Below are 16,579 nucleotides of genomic sequence, written 5' to 3'. Positions count from 1 at the left end.
TAAAAATCTTTTCAAGCATAAAAAGAGGTGGACAGGCCACACAGTGAACAATGGACCCAGTAAAGCACTAGCACAAATATTTAATGAGATTGAAAGTGACCATAATAGCACACAACATTAAAAAGAAGCCATTTAATTTTGTGGGTGCTTGATTATTTAAAGAGATGCATTGCAAACTGGAGCAGATTGCAATATTTGTGTCAAATCTAAATGATTTACACTCAGGATGTGCTAAAGCAAAGCTTGAAATGAACAGAAACTAGAGCCACGGTGACAGCTCTTTGTGTCAGCAGCAAAGGGTTAGCTCGCTTTCGTCCATATAACTTAATGGTGGTGATTCTTGGATGACTTATTTTGTTGATATTTTTTCTGAACAGGGAAACTGCTAACACTTTGCCTTTTCACCAGTCCTGTAGCAAAGCAAGGGAGGAAAGAAAGAAATTTTACCTCAGGGCAGTATTATGGTGAACAAATAACCTCAAACCAAGGTGGTCAGCAAGACAGGTTTTGGCTTAGTGACAAGAAAGGCCAAGGTCTTCTTTTTTGTTTATCCATTTGTTTTGTTTTGGGTTTTGTTGTTTTTTTTTGTTGTTGTTTGTTTGTTTGTTTGTTTTGTGGGGGGTTTTATGGTTTTGGTTTGGTTTGTGTTTGTTTGTTGGGTTTGTGGGTCTTTAATAAAAAAGACAATAAAAGTTTATCTAAAGGCAAGCGTCTAAATCCTTAGTTAAGCCCCTCAGTAAGCAGCCTGGACTTCCTTAAGGGCTCACTCCACACTGGTTTTCACTCCTGACAAGCTAGCAGTACTCGGCATTTGTTTCCTAAGAGAAAAAACAGACATGCAACCAATAGGAAATTCAGGAAGAGTTGTTATGTGCAGAGGCAGAAACCAGATAGCTCCAACCTCGGCTTCGTTGCCCATCCCAAAGCCGTGTCACAGGTGGCCCCACTTTGCTCCTGGGCTGATGGGAAGCTGTGTTGAGCAGGTGCCCCAGGGAGAGCAAAGTAGTAGGGACCAACAGTTAACAGTCAGCTGTCCCTCGTGAGCAACCACCTCCTCAATCCTGCATCCTCTTCACCAAATCTAATCTCCAAAATAATAGGAAACTCAGGCTAAACTAAAAACCTTGCCATTTCCATCCAGAGTTACAGAAAGGGCTCCAGCTGGATTTAGGAGACAAGAGGGGATGCTGTCATGTGTATTTTTTAACTCTCAAGAAATTCCTGACAACCACAGGTGACAATTTACTCATCTTCATCAGATCCCATGGATAAATTGAGTGCCAGATAGCAGCTCATTAACTTAATCCAGTTCTGTTCAAACAGATCAATACCTTGTGAAGAGAGATGTTATTCTAACCTCTTAACTAAGAAACACTAAAACACAACAGAGCAATACACAGCTACAAATAAATAGTACAGGGATGTGCAGAAACTTTAGGCTGTAGTGTGCCCTGAAGTTACTTGTATATTGTACAAACTTCCTCTAAAAAAGGCAAAATCCCAAACTCCCAGCCCAAAAATCAGCAGAATCATGAAAATGTATCCTTTTTCAAATCTCTGAGTTTCAGGCCAAAGTAAAAAAAAAAAAAAAAAAAAATTAGGACTTTAAGCATAGCCACTATAGTCCTGCTTGTGTCTTATTTAATTACACTGGTCTAAGACTGATGAAATCAGCAACTGCATCACTTGAAGAAAGCTGGTGGAAGAACAGGACCATCCCTGATTGAGTCATCTGCAGGATACATTGGAGATATCCAGAAGAATAACTAGGTAAATACCAGAAGTTTCTTGGGACAAGCTCCCTACACCCCTTGGGCTTGAATGCCTGCTACTCTTCACATCCAGGTGAAGACTGCCTGAGCCAGAGCCACCTTTGTGGTGGCAGTTCACACTTTCAGATTGCACCGCTTTGCTCTTCATATGAGCTAGGTGGGTTTTCTAGCTTTAACACTGCAGTGTAACCCTTTGTGCTGCCAAGGGGAGCTTCCCTAAAACACTACCATCAGTCCTTGTGGGTGCTCTTATGTGGAAACATTAATGGGTGTAGCAAAGTATGCAAAAATGCATGAGTTCCCTACAGAGTATAGGATGTCCTCCTCTTGCTTATGGGCTGAAGCCCATGATGACTTGGCAGGACCACTTTGATGCAGAAGACTGCATGGATAAATGCCATTCTGCGTGGAATATGCTGTCCATGGCCAGCAAGCCTGCTGACCAGTCCAACTACCCCAGATGACAAGACTGAGGGTAGAAACACCATCCATTAAGATTATTTGAAACCTCTCCTGGTTTATTAGGAAGAGATGGCCAGTGCAAGCACTCATAGAAACACACTCACACCCACCTGCGCCAAGCAGCCAAAGCCACCTGAAGAGTATCTGAAACTGGCTTCTTTACCTTATATACTCTTCTGCAGCCAAGTGTCAGGAGGCTACTCATCTGAGCCACCAGCCTGAACAGTGGAATAACGTGCTGCAGCCACCTCTCTCCTGGGAGAGGGCACAAGCTGCACAGGTGCCTTCATGTCAGCTCAGCTGCTACCTTGTCTGGGACAGGGAGTAGCAGTTACAATGCCCACAAAGGCATCATGGTCCCAGCTACTCTGCCTGGGGTAAAATCTGCAGGCTGAATGTTACTAAAACTGGTCAGGCTAAAATTCACAAAAATGGCTAGTGACTTCATGTGCTTTCCCTGAGAAACCTCAGGAGATCCTGTTTGAAATCACCTGCTGAAACTATGGTCTGCTTAAGGGCTGCAGGCTGGAACCTCAAAACTAGAGATGGTCAGGTCTCATCTGATGTTTACTATGCCTTTTAAATCAGAAGCACTCCTCCAAGCTTTCCCCAAATCAGAATTCAGTGGCCTCCCTCCTCAGTAGCAATCAGACAGATCTGTGTTACACTCATCTGATACTGCTGAGCATCACAGAGGGACCTGGAGAAAAGCATCTTCAAAACCTAATGCCGTAAAATGTGTTTTGCCCGCTCCATCAACTCAGACATTGTGTTCACATGATTGAAGCCACAGTTAAAACTCAGGAAGCTGCAAGTCAGAGCTTAACAATATTTTTTTCTTGCAGAGATGCATTTTCATGTCCTGGTCCTTCCTTCTTTTGTTCAGGGAAGACACAACAGATAGCACAAGTGGGTCCTTTTTCACTATGGCCTTACACTTGTAAAAAATAAATAATAGCTGCAGGGCCAGTGGGGTTAATAAGGTAGCTTCAGCTTCACCCTGCAACATCTTTCTTTTGCCTCCCATAAACATATCAAGAGACTCTTAACAGAAACCAGAGCTGCTAACAAAGAACAAACTTAACTTCAAATTTTAACAAGAAAAAGATGAAAATAATCAAACACAAAGCCCAGAAGCATGTTGATTTGTCTCTGAGCATACTTAGGTGTTAGATTTTCTATTTCCTTCTCCCTGTGCTCCACAGCTGAGGCTGCACACTTGCGCGTGGCGCTTACGATTCCTGTAGCAAATACATCTGTACAGCAATGGGCTTCTTGCCAATTAGCTTTTAACTCCAGCTCACATTTTCTGGATAGATTAGATACCAAACCTGTTTTGCAGAAGACACATCATCCTTCACATTGCATCACTGAATGAGCATCTGTTACTATAGCGCCTGGATGGTATTTCCTAGATGACCAGGGAACTGCCAAGTGAGCTCACCCACCAGGGCCATTCAATTTTCAGAATCCATTCTTTTAAAAGGCAGGAATCTGGCAAACAAAAGAAATGCCAGCAGAGCTCAAAGCCTCCTGTCACCTCAGGACCCAACCCTGTAAAACACCAATATTTCCTGTGAAAGGTTGAGTGCTCTCACATTTTATTAAGCTTTTTCTGAAAGCTGGGAGAGCCTCAGAAGCCTGCAGAGCTGCCTTCCTTACACAGAAAAGGAGGACATCCACTGCTCATCTGCTGAAGCCTTTCTACTTCGGTTCAGTATTCTTTTTTCTTACATAAACTTTCTTCCACAGTTTCTTTAATACACATCTTCTTTTTCCTTTGCACCAAGCTAAGTCTGGTAAAACCCCACTATCTACAATCAGTGTTTCTGTTACTTAGCTGTCTAGAGACTGCTCTTAGGGCTGATCTTTCTTGTCTGCAGAGCGTAAAAAAAGGAGTACCAAAGTCCTAAATGAACAAAGGTGCAAACATCTGAAAAAGAAGCAACAGCCTCAAAACTGTCAACAAAACAGATAATTCTCACACCAACTAGCTTCCCACGCGCAGCACGGGCCCTCCTCTCATGTGCAGTGTGAGAGTCTATTTGCAGGACTACAGGGAATGCCCTAGTAGGTGAGAAAAAAATTCAATCCAAAGCTTGAGAGGGAAGAAGCTGCCTGGCTCTAAAGGAAAAAAGCTGCTTCTCAGTTTACTGATAATCTGACACCACATCTGGGATCCATCTCACTCGCCTTTCTCTTCAGGAAATAACTAGCCTAATACATGTTAGAATCACATTTGCTCTTTTCCACACCGACGTAACCCAGTTTTGGCACCTTGTTAGTCTGAGAGAGCTTAATCTCACCTGGTATAAAACATGTGCAATGTAGAGTTACTCATCTTGGGAACAGAAAGAGGCACCTAGAGGGTCAGAGATTTATCCTGACCCATTTTTGATCTCTAAGATGAAATAAATCCTATCCACACTGACCATAGTGACTAGACGTCTGTTGCTTTAAAGACTACTGAGAGTAATGAGTTCCAATGTAGATTATCTATCTTAAAAGAGATAAATTCCCACTATATTAAACTGACAACCTGTCCAAATTTTCCTGCCTGTGTAGCAGCTATTTCCAAAACACCATCTCCTGGTTTTCCAAGTGAATTCATGCTTGGGTCCTAAAGGTATCAGTTTTAATAGTTTTAGTTATAGCCTTATTAAATATTTTGCAGCAGTGGTGCTTTGCAACAAAGATTTTGGAAATCTGCAAAAGGCTTAAAGTCTGTTGATTATCTACTCATCTCTCCTGGGTGTTACTTGAACTGGATGCTAATCCCTTCTGGGAAAAACTAAGAACAGTCCTCTAAGAGTAGCAATACAGAAGACTAAAAGTTAGATGCAAACATATAGCAACGAACGGGAGAAAATGCAGTCTCAAGATAGTAAGACTCACACAGAATCATTTTAAAGGCATCATTTTCTAGCCACTGGACAATGTCACATATTCAAATGCTCAAAGAAACCAACCTAAAAATGTCCCTACAAGAAAAGGGAATTCATATCAAACCCAGTATTTAGGTATTTGCCTCTAGCCAGCTCTGAAGAGTGAGTCTCACCAGAAGTCATGAATCATTTTTATGTGGCACTAGACACGCACTACTTGTGTTAGTGAGCCTGTCGCCTTCCCACCCAGCCAAGGATGATGGGTCTGGGTTTCTCACTGCAGACTGCATATCATGTAAATAAATTACAGCAAACTCCAACAACATTTAGAAGGAAATATGAGCGTGAATCACATACAAAAGTTATAAAGTACTCACCAGGTCGCCTGTCCCAGGTTTTTCCATAATAACTGGGGGGAGCAGTAACCCTGCAGGAGAAGTAGGGTCTGGGTTGAGTGCCCCGATGCCTCCTCCTATCAGGGAAACCACACCATTGCAATCCACTGAGCTGTTCCTTTTGCCCGTCTGGGTGTAGTTGGGAGTAGCAGGGTGAGAACTATGGCTCACTTGACTCTGCACGCTTGGACGCCTCCCAGATCTTGGAATTAAGAGAGAGCCCCGGTGGCTTTCATTTTCCCCAGCAGTGCTGATCTCATCATCGGCAAAATCTGTTTCGGAGCCAGTGTCTCTGCCACGGAGTCGGAAACTGAATATGCTTCCGTGGCTGGTTCTGCGCTTCACCAAGTTTGCATTGGGACCATAACTAATGCCAAGGAGAGTCTAGAAACCCCCAGAAAGGAAAAAGGGGAAAGAGAAACAACATTTTGCAACATGTTTTCAGGAAGTGAGGAAGGTCTGGGGGGAGCAGCAAGTTCCATTTTAAATCAAGCGCGTCAGAGAAAGAATTACACTTATTAAACCTTCGCAAAGTTAAGAGGTTGAATTCCTAGCCACTAGGTATTTGTCTAATAATCAACAGTTAAAGATGTTCTGAAATGGGAAGGGTCAAGGTGGCATTCACCTCGTAGCATGATAACTTCCTTAGCTTCTACTCCCCTCCCATCTGATAAGTGCCAAAGGACCTGGGAAGGCAGCACAAGGAGTGGAAGACAGGAGCACGGAAAGGGATCCAGCTCCAGTTTACTGCATTATCACACATCTTCATAACAGCTAGGGAAGGAATGTTGCAGTAGGAGAAGAAGAGATAAAGAAATAGGGCAGGAAATGAACTGCAGGGAAAATGAGAAGAAGAGGGAAGAAGAAGCAGCAGAATACGACGGAAGAAGGTGATAAAGGAAAAGAAAATAAAACAAGAGCAAGAAGAGGGAATGTGGTTTATTACTTTCTAAAATGATAATCCAAATGCACATAGCTGCTTTAAGGGATAGGTAACCTCAGTAAACAGCAGTGTCCCTCACACTCAAATATCAGCCTTGATGATCCACTCTGACATCAGCTAGTGAGAGTGCATCTCTGACAGAGCATCAGCAAGACGTAGCCAAGGACTGAACACACCTAAACCCTGGCAGAGTAAAAAGGATGTTCAGAAAAAACATAAGGAGTTCAAGTCTATGCACTTCCCTTGTATCTGAAGAGGAAATTATTGGAATAAGAGCATTTAGGCAGAACATACTTTTGATTTTATGGCCTGTGCAGAATTTTCAGCTTCTTCAGAACTTTCTCATGAGCAAAGTATATATGAAGAGAGGTTGGATCTCCACAGCATCCACAAGCCAGATAAACCAAATGAAGCCCGATTTCATTTTGCACTGTACCTTACACCACTGAGTTACATAATGATGCTATTTTGTGACACTGGTACAAGGAAGAGTACAAAAACCAGGCCCCTTCTAACTAAAAACAACCCATTTGGATTTCTACTACATTTTAACAGGTCAAAAACCCATGCCTAGGTTTCCATGGCACAGTCATTGAGACTGATTTCTGATGGCAACACACTTCCTGCTGCTCAGATAGCATCTGAATGATGACTCAGCCATACTCCCTCCAACCATGCCAGACACAGCCTTGCAGAGAAGATTTACGATGAGCTTTGAAATGTGTCTCCGATATTTCTCATGCATATGACATCCAGCGGCAAAAAGTGAAAACAAGACGTCTTAGAAACAAACTGGCAATGCACAGCTCCAATCCACGGTCATTCTGGTACGTGGTATGGTGAAACAGATCCAGAATGAAACTAAAAAGCAATTTTAGCTTTAACAAAGGTGTAATTTGTAATGCCACCCACTCGACCAATGAGACAACAACAAAAACTACTAGATTACAAATGCATGTCATTTACAGAAACCCAGCTCTGTGTAAATTCTGAGAGCTGGAGAGTCTTTTATTGGTCACATTTACTTACATCACTTACATGTTTTCTGTGAGTTTTTTTTACAGTTGCCAGATATATCTAAATTCGCTGACAACAAAATATAAAAAGACTTAGCCCATTACATGGCTATTCAAAAAAAACCCAAAATAAACTGATTTAAACTCTGCCCTCAGTTAAGCAAAGACAAATTATCTGAAGTTATTTCTGATATATATGGCATGTGCAAATTCATATTCATGCATGTCAGTTACATTTATATAAAACGCCGATTAACAACAGTCTCACTCTATTTTTTTCCCTGCAATAGAAAGGAGAAACAAATGCCACAAAGTTTTGACTTGAAGGCAACTAGCAAAGGAATATAAAAATGTTAATAACATTTTTGTATAGCATTTTAAAAGCCCTTGGAGAAAAGCTTTCTCCTTTTCTCCTCCTCTCTTTTCCTTTTAAGCTTTACAGACTTCCTTTAAGAATATTTTTTATCTTGAATAGGGATAGGATAGGTATAATCAGATGAATGGAATTAAAGTAAGAAAATAAATCAGATTGTGGGTAATCTTGAAGCAAAAAAAAAAAAGGCAAAAAAATCTAAACAAAATAGATTTGTAAGAATGTTCAATACATATTTTTAATTCACTTTGAAAATAAAGTGGTAATATGTTTCCTTACATTGTTCTAACACTGTCCGCAGGTCAGACTTGATACTAAATACTTGATTCTTCTTTACAGCTGAAAGTTTCAGCTTTAATTGCCTATTCAGAACATGGCCTGTTCAGAAAAGTGCAGTGTGGAATAAGTGTCATTTCAGATCATGGCTTACCATTCTCCTCTGGCCATCGTCATAGTCACACTTAGGATTCCTTTGGTCTTCACCATACTCTTCTGCCCCCAAAGATTTCTTTTTCTTTCGTTTATTTCTTCTTTCCTTGGCATTTTTGGATGCTAAAGGTGACATTTCCAATGAACTAAGTGACATTGAATCAATTCCTTTAGCAGCTAGTGCCTAAACCAGAAAATAGTAGAAGATGCAAAATTTGTTATTTAAGGATCTCAATTAGAACTAATACTCTGCTCAGCGATTATTTTACATTTTAAGTTTTAAGATTGTACAGGACATGAATTAAAAATGTCAAGAGGTCATTACCCATAAAACTATCTCACATGGCTGGAATTTGTCTTAAGCTGTTTCTAACCTCTACGATTAGCCATAAGAAAATAAACAATAAGCGCGACATGTTTTTAGTGGACACACACACATGCAGGCCTGCCACCGAGATCCTACGATGGATCATTATGAATGGCTGCATAAAAAGATGTGATTTACGTGGAGCTTACACACAAGATCCCTCAACATTTCACAAGAGGAATAGCCAGTGTGCACATATGCCTCCTGAGTAACACTCCTGGCACCAGTCAAAAAAGTGTCAAGCTAGGAAATCTCAGATAAAGGTCTCCCTGGGCTTCAACCCCTTGAACCAGGAGGGCTGGACAGCAGGGCAGCCAAGCTGATTGCTGTCCTATCACAGAGGGATGCTAGGAACACCAACACCAAGCAATTCAGCTGGGACACTTTAATAAACACTTATCCCAAGCAGCAGTGCAGGCAGCTGTGATCAGAGATGCAAAGAGAAAACAGTGGTCTTAACTGGTGATAAGGCAGACTTTGGTTACTGTGTGCTTTGGTGCTGTGCTGGTGACCTGTTGGGATTGCTGCAGGAGCTGACTGGTTACAGACCAACTGCTAGAAACCCAGAAGAAACCAAATACAAAAGCCTGAGCACACAAAGCCACAACTCTGGAAGCAAACCAGTAGCCAGGAGTAAGAATTGATAAATGCAGGGAAGAAGCTACAGCCCATGACTATGCACTGTGTCCCCGTCCCTGGTGTAGCCAGGAGGACAAGTGGGCTCTGACAACAAAGCACAAAGTCAGGTTTGGAGGTACTGGCATCTCAGCGGTAGCCACATCAGTGTTCTGGAGGCATGACCATTTGCAGACCCCCCTGGCGAAATACATAAAGCAAGAGAATTATGGTGGGGGTAGGGAAAGACCTCTCCAGGTTTCCAAGAACAGGGAAAATGGATGAATCCCCAGTGCTATTGTCTGTAAGCCACTAGAATCGAACAGACAATCAGCTCTCCACAGCAAAACACTCCCTTCCTCCCACAGGCATCAGTCCAAGGAAAGTGAAGGCACTTAACAGCCGTGTAAAGAATCAATCATGTATTTGAAGAAGTAGTGGTAGCTCTATCAAGCTGAGAACACAACAAAACTTAATTCCTGTGGGAAATATCTTTCATGAGCAAGCTGCTTAGAGCAGAGAGGAGGAAGACTCAGACACTGGTCCAGGCTGTTCGGTTTGGGGTTGGTTTATTTTTTTCCTGAGTCAATTGATTTAATTGTTATGCTGAAGTGCTTTCTCTTCATAAAGATTCAGCCAAGTCTTCTGCTGTTAAGTTCAGGTTTAGGAAAGTGTTAGACCAATTGTGTAAATTGACTGATAGTCCCCAAGCAGGCCTATCAATTATATTTACGCTCTCTTTATACTGCACAGTGTAAAAGACGTTCTAACAGTCTTGGCTTTCCTTTCTGATTGCATTTTATTGACCTAGAAAATATTGTAGGTTGTGCTACCAAGCATGCTGTACCCTTATTGCAAAACAAGCCAATTTACAGTTTCTTAGCATTTTCTTGCCTATTCCTTGGGTCGAATTGCCTCTGCCCTGTGTGCGTTTTCCAGCTATTGGACTAAATTGTTTCTCAGAGCATGGAGGTTATCCCCACATCCTGCCCATCTACCCTTTCTGGTTTGGTTCCTGTGGCTGGACCATGTCTGGTCCCTCAGGCACTGGAGCCATAACCCACTGTAGTAACTCCCAGGGGCAAGAAAGGCATGTGGGACCAGACATGTCTGGTAAGGATGGGTGGTGGCTGAAGGATGGGAGAAAACCTTAGTTCACATGAGCCCTGAAATGAGGATTATACAGGGGATAGGACTTGAAGCAATAACTTGGCAGTACAGTGGGAAAGTCAAAACCAAGATCTTGATAAAGGCTTGAAGAGCAAGATTAAAACTAAGCAGCTCTGACCAGGGCAAGACACCTGAGAAAGACATCTGAAAGCTACACGGTGCAGCCACCCAGCTTGTTTTGAGCTTCTTCTTCCAGAAGCCTAATCTGAGATGCTGGGAGTTGATTCACAAAATTACTGGGCTTCACTGCTGAACATGATGGACCCCAATTGCTCCACTCCAAAGTTTCCTTTCCATAAGATTAGGATAATTCTCCAGGAGTATTACAAATACAAAAGAGTATTTCTGAAGCACACAGAGTCTGAGCAGTGACAAGAGACACTGAACAACGTCTGAGGATGTTAGTCATTTTTTCTTTGAAGTAGACTTTGAATGCCTGGATCAGGAAGTCTGCTCAAGCTGACCTAATGCTACAGAACAAATGATGAGAAAATGAAGAGCTACCTTTGAGTCATGCACTTTCTGTCCACCCTTTGTACTGAACAGGGCAGGGGGAAAATGAGACATGGTTGGCTGAAGGAAAGACTAAGTTATAAAGCATATAGACAAATGGAAATAATTTAGGTTTTCACGAGCAAATTTAATTTTGACACATTCCGATTTTCAGGGCTTAATGTTCCTTTTTTTTTGTGTACACGCAGGCTTAACTGAAATCAAAGCCTTCAAAAGGAAATTCTTAAACAGCTTTAATTATAGCTGGGACTGTTATTAGGAAGAGCACAGCTGGAGTCAAAACACACAAAAATTCGTATAAAATAGGTACAAGTTGGAACTCAGTTTGCTCCCTTAGGTTATGGCAGAAAGTTACTCTGTTCTAAGTGCCTGTACACGAACTAAATTGCATTTACCTATTACTTAAACCATCAAAGAGGATCTTTAAAAGGACTTAAATGATGTATAAGCCTCCGCTCTTTGTCAAGAGTGAATTGCATTTTCTGTTTTCTATCCAAGGATTTAAATGGGCTTTGGATTAGGCCTTGAAGCTATATGCACCCAAAAGAAAATAATGTGTATTAGTTTATATTGTGTATTAAGGGTTTATTTACCTGAACTACAGTGTTATGTGTTATTTCAGACTAATTTTCTTATTGTCTTCTTGTTCACAGAACCTAAAATGTTCTGTTCAGCTGTTTAATAAAGGCTTTCTACCCCACAAAAACCACATGGAAATTAACTAGTGTTATTAAGGCTATAGGGCTACATCCACCATTTGGCCTCCCTGTTTTGTTTAAACTTACAGCACAACATTAAATCCATATCCTGTGCATAATTTGCAAAGTTAATGTCAAGATCTGACTGTTTATGTGCTCAGGAATGAGGTTGTATGTGCTACAAACAGGTTATCCTACATCTTTATCTTCATTATTGGGAGTTAGATATCCATGGCAGTTTGAATGAGACAGTGAGGAAATGAACATGAGCTGAAGTGGTGGTTGAAGAAGGTTCAGCTGGGGCTGTGGCTGAGCTACTAAAATAGTTGGTTTGTGCTCAAACACAAATGTAGTTATACAATCATTAAAATGTCTTGCATGCCAACCAACACGAATTCCTCTGCTGGCATATACAGTACAGTTAAACCACTACAGCTCTGGATATGTAAACCCTAAATGGCCCCAGTCCTAGCAGGAAGGGCCTTTCCTTTATCAAGGATTGTAATAACTCTGTCCAGGACAATAAACATTAAGCTGCTTTGAAACACTCTTACTTTGGTTATCACATAAATGTAAAATAGAGAGAATGTGAATCTCGAGGTACCATCTGTTCAAGTTACTCAAGGCTAATCACGTCACATAGTTTACTGACCTCCTGCTCTTTCTTTAACATCTCCATGGCTTCCCGAAACTTTCTTTCCTTCTCCTCTGTTTCAGCAATAGTGGCTTGGTTCTGCTCTTCATATGCCATGGCCACAACAGCCAAAATTAGGTTGACCAGATAAAATGAGCCCAGAAAGATGACCAGCATAAAAAAAAGCATGTAGATCTTCCCAGCAGATCTGAGAGTCTGTAGGCACAGAAGTAAAAATCACTAATACTTGTTTAAAATGTGGTGCTTTTTTTTTTATTATTTTCTGGTTTTTTTTGTCCTTTTTTTTTAAGGAAAAAAAGATTTTATAATTTATATAAAAAAACCCAACACTTAGATTTACAATATCATATAATTCAGCCATTGTTAATAGTCTGAACAGAATCCCTTTGATGACAAATGACAACCACACACAAGGAAATAATCTCACCAATACATTTTTATATCTTAGTCAAAAATTATGTGCCTTGCAGTAAAATTAATTTCTAAAGAAGAATTATTTCCTCCTTCACCAAATACCTCTACTGGTTTTCTTTCAGAATCGATAATATTGCAATCAGTGTCAGTGAAAGCTTCCCACACACAACTCAATCTATTTTGTCCGGTGCATGGAAACTTTCCAAGTGGAATTCAAGTTGTATCCCTTTAGATGTCCACCATCTAGGTCCTTTACAGTCAGTTAGGAGAAAAAAATACTTTTAGGATGCAACTCATCTGAACCTCATCTGTTATTTAGGCATCTGTCTCAGCCTAAGATGAACCCAACCTTGAGTGCTTTTGCCTGTATTGCCTGGTTCTTCACCAAACTTACAGGCATAACTGGAGTCTAGGGTAATAGGCTGAGCTTGTATTACAGATTATGTCCCAGAGTCAATGACTTGATGCTAGTGATAGAAACCCCTGTGTGATATTATAAGGTCAAATAATAAAAGGATCACACTTATTTGCTATGACGGTTTCAGTCTTCCAGAGCTGTACATGCAGCTCTGTGCCAAGTAAATGAATACAGTTGTTTAAAGAATCTTCAATTTCATTGTTTTATATTTTTCTGAAATTGTATAACTGGCTGCATGTGAAGCTGAAATCCCCGATACCTTCAAAGATATCTACCTCAGTGCCTTAGAGTATTATCTCCCAGCACTAACTCTCTTGATTTCCTTAGGAGCATGTTTCAATTTTGGCAGTTGTGAGATTCAGAAGCAAATCTTCAGTGGCTTCATAGACAGACTATGTAATTCAGTAGGAAACTATCATATGCAGCTCTTCAGAGTTCACATGCATTTCAGGAAATGCATGCTAAAAAGAGCATTTACTAGCACACCACCTTGCAAACATGACTCTTAAGTTGACTCTCACTCCATTTGTGCCTCTGGCTGTTGGGTGTCCATGCTGAAAATCTTGCAGCAGGGAGAACTGACACGGATGAGGTAGTCTTGCCATTTGCTGACTGTGTTCATTACCATGCCTTGCAAAAACAGATATGCCAAGTACACAGGTGTTTCTCTACTCCTTTTTTGAGCTGGACTCAAAAGATTAGTACAACAGCCACCAAAAAAAAAAAATCATTATGTGGTGATCTTTCTTAAGTGGGGAACTTCATTTAGATTCAGGTGAATTACCCATTAAAAGGGTCTTTCGGTACCAATTTTCTCCCCTTTTTCCAAACACCCAGCCTAAAGTTGTCTTGTATCATCACTCCAAAGAAATTAATTGTAACAATTTGGGGTCCTTCTCCAGAACACACAGAGAACAGTTTACCGGTAATAAACAACAATTCTTTCCTGTCTTTAACTATTGGATATATAACTGTAACAAGATGATGTGTGTATTTTATATTTTTAACAGTAAAAAAAAACATTGTCATACCTGTTGATAAAGACGCTCCCAATAATCTTGAGTCATAAGACGGAACAAAGAGAGAAAGGCCCAGCCAAAAGTATCAAAGCTTGTGTAACCATGGTCAGGATTTTCCCCAGCCTTCAGACATATATATCCCTCAGGACATGTGCTGCAAAACATGAAAGACAATATGTTAAATGCATCATTTACAGCTTCAGCATGGAGAAACTGACCTTCAGGAGAACATAGTGAATGCTCTCTGTCAAAAGCACAAATCCTTCAAGTTTATCGATTGCCAATAAATTCCTTCACTGGATAAAACCATGGAAAGGTGGATGCTAACTTCATAATAGCAAAGATCTTTGCAACTTTATTATTCCTTTGAAAGGATATACTAGAAAACAGCAACCATAGTTCAAGCTGCAAGGGCAAATGAGCACTTAGCATTTCAAATATCTGGAATAGACAAGAACTAGGTGCCTAAGCAGGATTTTAGTGCTTAAATATGATTTCTCTTTGTACTTATTCCTAATTAAGGATCATAAACTTTCTGTCACCTGTTTTGTGTTGTGGGAAATACTGGGTCAGTGAACCTCCATTACTGGTTACATCGTCTGACACTGGCTGGATGACATCAGCATGTGCCATCCCAATTTCTTACTCTGCCTGACCTTGCACTCGCCCACTGCAAGGACTAAATCTTTAATCTAAGAAACTCAGCCTTTGTTCTACTTACCACCGTAATCTGGGGTCATGAGATTTTTCTCCGTTTCTATCAGGAAAACATTTTCCTTGTGTGTCTTGCAGATCCATATATCACATGGCATACAGACAGCATGGATTTCATACTTGCATTAAGTTTTGAGTCTCTTTACAAGCAATTTTTTAGCCGCATATGTCAGAATACATAAAAAAATGCTCTCGGTAGTACTATGTAACTACTGGATTACATCATCAAGTGAAAAACAAGGTCAGCTATCTATCCTCTCTCCCAGAACAATATGATTACTCAAAAGACCCCACATCTCTTGTATATCACAAGGCACTTCCTAAGCATAAGATATTCCCCATCAGAGACTGAAGACATAGAGCAATATGCAAAGACTTACTGCTGAATGTATCACAGAAAGAGACTATGAAATCAAGGATATTGTCAGTGTCCTGTAGCCCTACAGTACTTGAGAATTTGTTAGGTGGGAACCATCTGTCTGGAGAAGCAGATCTCAGCAGTAATGCTGGTTCCCTCTGTTCTTCATGGTACGGTGAGGGATGAACCTTTTGCCATTTGGTGCAAACCCTAACTGACATAACTATGGATGGTTAGGACAAGAGGGATTGTGAAAGCACTTTGTCAAGCATCAGAGATATTGAGAGAGACCAATGTCCAGGCCGTGTTTTGATAACAGAGCAATAACCTCTGTCCTGGCAGATGGTGAGCTTGATGTTCTGCCTGTCGGATGGAGGAAACAAGGTTTTCTGATCTGCCTTCAGATAGGATGATTATTGTAATATCCAGGCATTTTAGACACATCACCAGTCATGTAGAGTGTGTCCAATGTGTACGCCTTTAAACTTCTTTTTCTCCTAGCAAAAGTATTGAAATGCATAGAGTGTTTCAGTCACTGCTGTTTTTTACAGAAGAATATTGCCACGAATCAAAATGCAAAGCAGTAATAATAATAACGTAATTTTTAAAATGCCACCCAAGAAAGATATTGACTCTAAGAAAGCAGAGTATGCCTCAATGTGAAAATCGAAGACGGTTTAGATTTTTTTAAATATATCAATTTTACAGTGATATAAATTCATACAGCACAGGATAGCAACTCTGTATTGCATGCTGAGATGAGAATACATTACTATAGGTTTTGAAGTTATACAAATCTATGGTGTCAGCCACAAACATTAGACATCCAACAACACTTTAAGAAGCTTAATTTAATTTTGGTAGTCAAGCATAAATTTTTAAGTAAGCCTGCTTTGAACACTGAAAAAAGGAGTGCTGAAGCACTGCAAACTCTGCATATCCTTCTTTGCAGCAATCTCTAGATAAAGCAATAAAAATGCAAAAGAATGAAATGTTTAATGAATTAAATGTAACACAAGTGAGAATATAAGTGATTCTGTCACCATATGTACAGCCAATTTAGCTTATATCAGTTGAGAATTTAGACAATAGTAACTATATCTCACAAAAAGAGAGAGACACTTCATTTTTTTTTCCTTGCCAGCCTAGGAATGCCTCCTTATAGATCTTTCATACTTTGACTACCTATTGTTTCCTGGTAAGAGCCATATTTGAATAAAATCTACAGTAACATTACTGAGTTAGAAGAGAATAAAATGCAGAAATCTCAGCTTTTTTTTTGCTAAAAAATGAAGATGCAAATTGAATATTTCCGGTATATTAATGTCCTTTCTTTGAGGCAGACTTTTCACTAAATCTCTGT

At 40.4% G+C, this 16,579-nt stretch overlaps 1 protein-coding gene across 4 annotated transcripts in view; it reads right to left on the bottom strand.

Moving 5' to 3' along the window:
* LOC133280109 (sodium channel protein type 5 subunit alpha-like) overlaps positions 1-16,579 on the bottom strand; it is a 215,612-nt gene that overhangs the window by 107,750 nt on the left and 91,283 nt on the right. For 3 of the 4 annotated variants that reach the window (XM_061474505.1, XM_061474506.1, XM_061474507.1), the window contains exons 9-12: positions 14,157-14,298; positions 12,291-12,488; positions 8,277-8,459; positions 5,497-5,898 (exon numbers count right to left, since the gene is read on the bottom strand). In XM_061474505.1, coding sequence (XP_061330489.1) covers positions 5,497-5,898; positions 8,277-8,459; positions 12,291-12,488; positions 14,157-14,298 — 925 coding nt within the window. The remainder of the gene's footprint in view (positions 1-5,496; positions 5,899-8,276; positions 8,460-12,290; positions 12,489-14,156; positions 14,299-16,579) is intronic. The other variant, XM_061474508.1, reaches the window with a different exon arrangement.

The sequence above is a fragment of the Pezoporus flaviventris genome, unplaced genomic scaffold (assembly GCF_033815535.1).
Source record: "Pezoporus flaviventris isolate CSIRO_AGI_PZ_B2104156 unplaced genomic scaffold, CSIRO_AGI_Pfla_v1 ptg000079l, whole genome shotgun sequence".
NCBI classification, from domain to species: Eukaryota; Metazoa; Chordata; class Aves; order Psittaciformes; family Psittacidae; genus Pezoporus; species Pezoporus flaviventris.
Note: the sequence above shows the minus strand (reverse complement) of the source record. Positions and strands in the feature narration are given on the sequence as shown.